Source organism: Desmodus rotundus, chromosome 5 (assembly GCF_022682495.2).
Source record: "Desmodus rotundus isolate HL8 chromosome 5, HLdesRot8A.1, whole genome shotgun sequence".
NCBI classification, from domain to species: Eukaryota; Metazoa; Chordata; class Mammalia; order Chiroptera; family Phyllostomidae; genus Desmodus; species Desmodus rotundus.
The window spans coordinates 60,609,561-60,618,608 of NC_071391.1; the positions used below are offsets into that span (position 1 = coordinate 60,609,561).

The following is a 9,048-nucleotide window of genomic DNA, read 5'->3' on the forward strand; positions in this document are numbered from 1 at the left end:
CTATTGTTTCCATATTCCTTATGCTGTACTTTACATCTCCATGACTATTATGTAACAACTAATTTGTGCTTCTTAATCCCTTCACCGTTTTCACCCATCCCCCCAATGCCCTCACACCTGGCAAACCATCGACACATTCCAAAAGCAAAACTTCTTACTTCAGAAACACTCAGTCTAAAGCCCAGTGACCTCCACAGCCCAATCTTCTGTTTCAAGAGCCTTCACCACACAGAGTTCCTGGGGGAATGGTAAATATGGGGTAGGGGCCCCAATACATGCTCATAACATATTTCTTCTCCCAGCAGGACACTCTCCTCCCAGGCTTACTCACCTGATATTAAGAGTACTGTCCCAAATTCCATAATCCCCAATGTGTTCCACCCCGTATTGAGGAGGGGTACGGGTGATGAAGGAACAAGCAAATAAATAAAAGGGAGGAAGAACAGCCCTTTCTTTTGCTGCAGATGTCATGGATATTTGTCAGGAAGCTCTCTGTCCCACCTTTGCGGGAATGAACAAAGCTCAGATGGAGTCTGAGTCAGAGGTGACCCCTGAGGAGGATGAGCTGCAGCTGCAGCTCTCAGTCTTCATCCTCATCCCCACTGCTGGAGTCTGAGGAGCTACTGCTTTCTGCCTTTTCCCCATCTTCCTTATTTCCTTCTGATCTCCCTGAGGCATGAGAATGGCCCCCTCTAGTCGCCGATGATTCTGTCCCTGGAGCCTGCAGCCCCTGCTCCTGTGCAAGCCCTTCTTGCAGAGCCCTTGCTGAGGGACAGTGCACATCTCTCCTGATGATCTTGGGGTCCGGGCCTCCATTCATGTTCATGTTCTTACGCTTAGTATAGGTTCTCTGTCTGTAAGCAGAGTATTCTTGAGGGGACAGACTCTTGAGCCAGTGGTCCAGGTCCACCTTGTACTGTTTCTGCAGCTCCTCGGCCTGCTTCTTGTAATGCTGCTTCTGGCTCTGCGGGATGCGCTGCCAGCGTCTGCCAATCTCCACCCTGCGCTCCCTCAGGGGCAGGTCTCGCAGCTCCCTGCTCGACCACAAATCCTGGTGGAACTTGTGGTATTCGTTCATTGGGGGCTTCTTGGGCTCTCCATGGAATTTTACCTTCTCAGAAAAACAGTGTTCTGAGGGAGACTTCACTTTTTCCACATTTTCCTGAATCTTCTTTTGGGCTTTGGTCAGGCTCCTTCTAGGAACAACAGACATCTTGGAGTTCTGGACTAGACCGGGGTGGTCCTTCCTAAACTGAGCCAGTTTCTTCTCAAACTCCTCTTTCTCTTTCTGAAAATCTTGAACGTATTTCAGCTTCATCTGTTCTGGGAGTTCCTTGTATTTCTTAGAGAGGAGCTTGGTCAGCTCTATGTTGTTCAGCTCAGGGTGCATTTGGGAGTACTGGGCCCTCTTCTCCATGAAGAAGCGGAGGTAAGCAGTCGGGGGCTTCTTGGGTAAGTCGGGATGCTTCTTGAGTTTTTCACTTTTGTAAGGATTTTTAAAATGTTCCTTAGCTTCCAGGACTATTTCTGTCAATGTACGAAACTTCCTTATTTTTTTAGAAATTTCTAACCATTTGAGCTTGCACATTTCTCCAGAATAACCTTTAAAAGCTACTTTTTCCCAGTCCATCTGTGACTGGGTTGTTGTGAAAGTGTGGCTGTCATTGAATGGGAGATTGTTCTCTAGGAGGTCCAGTAACATCACAATGTCTTCTTTGGGCCATTGGTCTTGGCCATTAGTCGATGCCATTTCTAGGACTTTGAGCCCCAAAGTTATGCAGACACCACAGCAGAAGCTCAAATATCTTCACTCTTAAGACTTAGCAGTTGAGCTATTTCACAAGCTTTGCAAAGCGTGGTTCTATATTTCTGAGGAGAAAGAGAAGAAATGAATGAGAAAATCACAACCCACTTGGCATATGTCCCTCATGTAACTGACTTGCCTTAACAAAATAAAGGAAAAATTATCTATCTCTGAAGTGAAATTTCTGTTTACCTTTCATATGCTACATTGTCACTTTTCAAAATCGTCCTGTCACCTTTCATTCTACCCTGCTTTTGCCAGATCTCATCAGGGCCTTTCTTAAATACGACAACAACCGGCTACTCAGGGCTCAATGTAAGAAAAATGCCCTGGGGGATTGATTTTATGGCGCTTTAGGGGAAGAAGTTGTTTCTCAGGGCCCTGGTCCTGAAGTCGTGGTCCGCGTGACCCCTGGCTCCTTCCTACCTAGCCCTCGGCCTGCCTTTCGCCTCCTTCTTCTTGCAGGATGAGGCCTGCAGGCCTGGGTAAGGAGAAGGCTCACCTTCGAAGTTCGGGGCCCCTGAACTGGTGGTGCTGGGCGCCAGGACGCGGGGTCTCTGCCACTGGAATCTGAGCCAGAAAGCAGGATGTATGGAGGGCTCTTTGGAGGCTGTGCCAAGAGGAAACACTGCATTTGTCCCAGATCCTAGGAGTTTCCTTAAGTTCGGTGCAGTCCCAAGTTTGGATGGTGAAGGAGACCTCCTGGCAACTATGGCTCTGCTAATAGTGGATACAGTGCCTGTGAAGAAGGAAATGACAGACTCACTGAAAGGCTGACACAAAGTAACTGCTATAAAATCGGTTTACATTGAAATAGGCCATGAAGTTAAAAGTCAAAATAAATTCTTAGCTGAAATGGATTCACAGTTTGATTCTACAACTGGATTTCTAGGTAAAACTATGGAAAAACTGAAGATTTTATCCAGAGGGAGCCAAACAAAGCTGCTGTGCTATATGATGCTGTTTTCATTGTTTGTCTTGTTTGTCATTTATTGGATTATTAAACAAAGGTGATGCAAGTAAGTGTGAGTTTGGGATTTGTTCCAACTTAAGTGGCTTGGAGTACTACTCTGGTAAAAAAAAAAAAAATCATCATCAAAACATTCCTAACTTTGAAATACTATGGCTTTTTCCATTGAAGATGACTAAATTTTACTTGTTTTATAAATCACATTAGATAATACAGTGCTCTTTGAATATTGTTTGTTAATGGCTCATTTTTGCTCCTATTTTCAGGGGCAAATGGCCAAAAGTCAGTCTGGCCCTAACAATTGTTTTTCTTTTCTTTACTGTCAGATGAAATAGCAGTACGGCATTCTGTTGCTACCATTCCTGTAGGTTTACTTTCCATGTAGGGAAACTCAGTGGGAGAATAAGAGAATGCCTGGAGAGCCTGAGGATGAGCCCTGGAGGGGGTGGGCGAGTTTGTGGGGGAACAATAAATGTGTATTCCTGAATGACATCGACCCTACTGATGTACTCCCCTTGCCTTTTTTATTGGGTTGAATTGTAAGCGGGTTCCTTTTTACCTATAATCTTTTCTAATAATTTTTGATGGTGTGACTCCTCTTCCCCCAAGAACCTCGTTCTTTAATAAAGCTTGTTATTTTGGCACATTTCTAGTACGGTGTCAAACGAATGTCTAATGGTATAGTTGTTAGGTTAACTTTATGCATACCACTGACTTGGCTTAAAAGAGTTATATGCTTTGAGCTACTTAGGCCGTTTGGTTATCATTTGTGACAGAATAATGTGAAGCCAGCGTAATTGCCAAGCTCTGAATGAACATAACATGTTCAAGAATAATTAATGGCCTCTGCTTTATTATGTGCTCAAAATAGATAATGGAAAGTGCTCAGCGTTGAATTTGGGGTTAAGGGTATTGTTGCTGTAACCCAGTACATTTGTTTACAGAAAGCAAGACAAAGGTGGAATGTTAAACAGAAAGAAATAGTAAAATGTCCTTAAATACTCTGTATCGCTCCTAATTTGGAATTTACTCATTTATGAGCACCCAAAATAAATTTTTAATGAAATGAATCAAAAAAAAAGAAAAGAAAAGAAAAGCGCCCTGGGGAAGCAGAGCAAAAATTGAAAAGGAAAGAGAAATGTCGCAGAGGGAAGGACTATTGATCTCTAGGGCCTTTAGTGTGGCCACCTTCTAAGTGCACTCAGGTGTCCGTGCAGAAGGTACACGCTAGAAATGAAATGAAACAAGCTAAGGAGACATGCGTTCCACACTGGCATTTTCTATGAATGAATTTCAAACCTGGAATAAGTGACTAACATATAGGTTATTTGTAGTGAGGAAGAATGAGTACCTCTAATGAACCATATTGCTTCGCCCTTCAAGTGTGAAGGATCAAATGAGAATTATGGAATATCTACAATTTTATTAGGTTAACTTGTCTTCATTTTTAATCGTCTGTCACTTTTACCATTGCACAACAAGGTTTTCCAATTAAGTTTCAGGTTTCATGCCTGAATAAGAAACTACACAAAATCTACAACTTTCCCTCTAGGTATCACAATTTGTACAGACAAGGAACATAAAATTAAAAAAAATAATTATGCAAAACTAAATGTCAAAACAATAACATTAAAATGTTATAGCTCCAGAGTAAACTAAAGTAATTACATCATTTAAATTTAGGCAAATTACACTTTCTTAGGAAAGTCTTAAGCCAGCTGATAGTGAAATTATGATTTCTACTTTTTAAGGACAGAAGAACTCGTCTACATAAAGGTGTGTGCTCACCTGATGATTGTGTAATTCCTCTCATCAATGCTTGTTGGCGCAGGGGTTCTGTGTTGTCTGGGCGCTCAGGACCAGAAGGCAGCTGTGACCGTCTGAGTTTTCCACAGTCCAGCCAACCACAAAGGCCTGCAAGCAGAATGAACCTGGCTTTTGAGCCGCGTTTATAAAAGGACCCTGGAAGCTCCGCCCTAATTAGGTTTCTAAGGTGTCTGAAACCCTGTAGGACAGACAATGTAATCATGGATTAGAAATAATCTGTTTAACCCCCACCCCCATCCCTTTATGTTGGTTCATCCTAGACACTGATTGATTTTTAACAAAATCCACACGGCAAAATTTCGTCTGAGTTTCTGGCGAATGTTTGTGAGAATGTTCCCACATTCTACTTCCATTCCTGCTCCCACATCTGACTTTATTTTAATGTGGTATTTGAATATAAGTTCTCCCCTTCATTACTAATTTCAGTCTTTTCCTATGGTCTGGAATCTGAAATTCTCTTATCTGCAGGATTGCTATTTAAACTGTTTCAGTCCTGTTCAATTTCCCTCCAGTCTTTAGAGGTTAAGGTGGCATTTGAGATAAAACTGTGAATGATTATATTTAGTTCTGTGTTTAGAGAGCTAAGATATGTACTAAAATACACATAATTTGGTGAAAGCAATTTGATGAAACCCACGTTGGCAATCAGGATATCATGACTGAAATGATGACTTTGTTTTTTACAGTATCAGGTTTCAAAAATTTTGTTAAAAATCCATTTCCCACCTCTGTTTAAAACTTGTATTACTAAGCTTCCAGCAAATAATTTATTCTATGAATTGCCCCACAATAGCATATTATCAAGAAACTCTAAATTAATAAAAAGCTTTAACAGTTAGGTTATAATGCAGTCTGTAAATAGGAATTAATTTTGGATTGTTCAACTTACTCATACATATAGACACAGCTAAAATTTCTACAGAGAAATTTCTGGAGGTCTAAACTCCTTGTGTTTATCAAAGGTAATAACTTGTTGGTGTGAGCTTTTTAAATCAATGTCTCTTTCTTTGTATTGTGCAACATTTTCGGTAATGAGAACGAGGCACTCCAAGAAGGAAAAGCTGTTTTTATAGAAATATACTGCCAGATACATACTACATACATTAAAATAACTCACGTAGACTACACGTGCAACCCATGAGGCTATGGCACGGTCTTCACATCCCCCGGCCCTATCCCTACCTGGTCACTTGGGAAACCCACCAACCAGCTCAGGGTTTACAAGGACCACAGTCAAAATGTCACCTGGTGCCTTGACAATTCCATTGCTGTCCTTGGTGGCTGCCCAGTCTGCAGAGCAGGCACCACAGTGCCAAGGACAAGGCAAGCCCACCCACCCCCTTGAGGCAGCACGCACCCCAGAGCCAGCACTTGCAGATACAGACCTGGTTCCAGGGGGTTGGAGAACAGCATGCAGCCCAGACTCCCTGCCTGTACTCCACCCCGGGCCTGTCTGTTCCACCGCTTCTCGGACCACACCCCCATCCCCCACAGCACCCAACCGCCCAAGTTCCCAGCACCCATGCCTGCAGGCCTTGTGTATTGTGAGAGCTCTTCAGAACTTGGCTTAAATGCTTGAGGCCAAGAAGCCTGCTCTCCTGCTTTCCAGGAGCCAGAGCCCTGTCCCCTCCTGTTACCTCTTCACAAGCGTTCAGTTACACACAGAATATAAGCTCTGTTCACTGGACTATGAAAAACAACTAACATAAATAGTTTTAATAAAAAAGAAAGGTAAGCAAACTATATTCTGAAACGTGAAAGCTATCATTATGAAACTATGAAATTGGTAAAATATGAAGTGGGTACTGTCATATACTATTGGTATGTGTAGGGTAAGTGGAGGTAGTCTGGTTCCTCACCCATGTGTCCCAGTAGCTAAGGGAAGCAGTGTCCCCATAGCCTTGAATGGACCTGATAAGTAGTGTTCTCATAGCCTTGGGACTGGGTCCAATAAACGGTATCCATAACATGAAGTGGGCTCCCATGCGCAGAAGTATGTTATGTTGTAAAATTTCTGACATCTAGCCAGCTTTGTTCCCATCTAGTACATAAACTGTTAGGGGCTTCCTGATGGGTGTGATGATGAGAGACACAAGCAAAGAGACAGATGCCATGATGAGTGTCATGCAGGGGAACAAGGTCCATGACGTGTGCCACATAGAGACAGGCAGACAGATACACAGCTTGCAGCGTGCGTGGCTTGCCCACCCGTGGATAAAGGCATGCCAGAGAACCCAACGGCTCCGTGAATATTATTCTGTCTGTGCAAATACCATGAACCTGCCTGGCCTTGAAGGGTCACAACACAGTATGTTAGCAGTCAGTGGAGGGAAGTTTGCAAATATGCATTAAAATCCTTAAAAATATGTCTGCCTCTGACCTAGTAATTCTAGTTCTAGAAGAGAATCCGGAAGAACTTCCTGGACAACACTTAGCATACAAGAAATTTACATCCACAGTTTCTCTTCTCACTGCGTATAATCAGCTTCCAGTAGTCTCCCTCTTTCCACAGCTTTGTTTGCCTCAGTTCCAGTTACCTGAAGTCAACCATGGTTGGGACTATTAAATGGAAGATTCTATTAAGAGACAATCCTAGGTTTTAAATGACATGCCGTTCTGATGGAATCCAACACTGTCACTCTGCCCTTCTCGGGTCATGACTCATCCCTTGCTTTAGAGCATCTACCTGGAGTCCCTACCTGCTTGTTAGTCACTTAGTGGTCATCTTGGTTATCAGATCCACTGTCATAATATTGAAGTGTTTGTGTTGAAGTGACCCTCGTCTTACTTAGTAATGGCCACAGTACAGAAGTAGTTCAGACGTTATCAGAAGTATCTTTGTATAGGGAGGAACATAATACATAGAAGGTTCGGTTCTAGTCAAGATTTCAGGCTTCCCCTGGGGGTCTTGCAATGTATTTCTCACAGAATAAACAAGAGCACTGTACATAACATATCAGGAATAAACTTTCTCTTTTCTTTTTCTTTTTTCAGGAGAAACTGAATCCTCAGAATTTCAGGACAACCTTCTTTCATTTCATTGAAGGGTGTAGTGAGTTAAATTCCCCCCCCGCAAAAAAATTACCTCCAAAACCTAACATCTTTCACCTGTGTTGAATGTGACCTTAGTTGGACATTAGGTCTGTGCAGGTGTAATTAAGATGAGCACCTGAAGTTCAGATCATCCTGGATTTAGGGTGGGTCCTAAATCCAATGAATGACTAGTGACTTTACATGAGAATGGTGATAGATATCAGAGACTTCGAGGCACAGGAAGAAGGTCTTGTAGAGAGAGAAGCCAAGATTGCAATCACACTGCCACAGGTGAGGAATGCCAGGAGCCATCAGATGGAAGAAGCAAGAAAGGACCCTCCCCCAGAGCCTTTGGAGGGAGAGTGGCTCTGCCACATCTTGATATCAGACTTCTAGCCTCTAGACCTACAAGAGAATAAATTTCGGTTGTTTACAGCTACCTGGTGTGCGGCAATTTGTTATGTCAGCCCCGGGAAACCAATAAGGATGGTGACCTAGACGGGCGTGGCCAGCTCTTGATTTTCTTTACCTTATTTTCTGTGTCTTCAGTTGCTACACTCAGCACTCAGACACACGCAGCAAGGCTGAGAGACTCCTGCCTCCAGAAATAAGAAGAAAATTGTCACTGATATTTAGAAATGATAAGTGTATTACTATCTATAGTCTGAGACATATAGGTGAGTAGAAAAACAAAAATATGAATGAATATGCTTGTAATAGAAGATTTTGTCTCCAGTACAAGGATCTATGTTACTCCTTTAGCAAATATTAGGAAACACGTTACTGGTGTCTGGCTCTTTTCCCATTCTCACCACTCACCAGAAATTACCACCTGTGAAACCACTACTCAGAAAGTAGTGGAAGATAGTGAAATACTACTTAAACACTTTTTTTCTTTTGCTGTGATTCTCTATTCAGATGTTATGGGAAAATACTTCTGTTGCCTTCTGAAATACAGAATAATATGATTGGGCTCAAAACTCATATTTCTATAATTCATTAAGAGATTTCAATCACATCTTTTGTAAGTGGATTATATAAAACCATGGAAACTGCCCTGACTGGTATGGTTCAGAGGGTTGGGCATCGTCCCGCAGACTAAAGGGTCCAGCAGATCAATTCCCGGTCGGGGCACATGCAGGTCCCCAGTTGGGGGAAGCTGATCAGTGTTTTACTTGCACATCATTATTTCTTTCCCTTTCTCTCTCCCTCCCTTCTCTCTCTATAAATAAATAAAAATAAATAAATAAATAAAATTTAAAAAATAAAACCACTGATACTGGGCTGCCATATTTATTCTAGTGTGAACACAAAATGTAAAGATTATTTTTTAAGGCATATGACAAAACATGAGTCTAATAAATTCACAATATGTGGTAGGTAGTTAGACCTCCTATATTACTTTTAAGTAGAC

General features: G+C 42.2%; 1 protein-coding gene and 1 pseudogene across 1 annotated transcript; one reads left to right on the top strand and one right to left on the bottom strand.

Annotated features, from left to right (window-relative positions):
* Window positions 1-580: 580 nt before the first annotated feature.
* On the bottom strand, window positions 581-1,811 carry LOC128780890 (upstream-binding factor 1-like protein 1). Its single transcript, XM_053924436.1, has one exon. It carries the CDS (start codon window positions 1,748-1,750, stop codon window positions 581-583), a length of 1,170 nt encoding a protein of 389 aa, XP_053780411.1. The 5' UTR covers window positions 1,751-1,811.
* A 459-nt stretch (window positions 1,812-2,270) lies between these two features.
* Window positions 2,271-3,009, top strand: LOC128781137 (BET1 homolog; annotated as a pseudogene).
* Window positions 3,010-9,048: the final 6,039 nt, after the last annotated feature.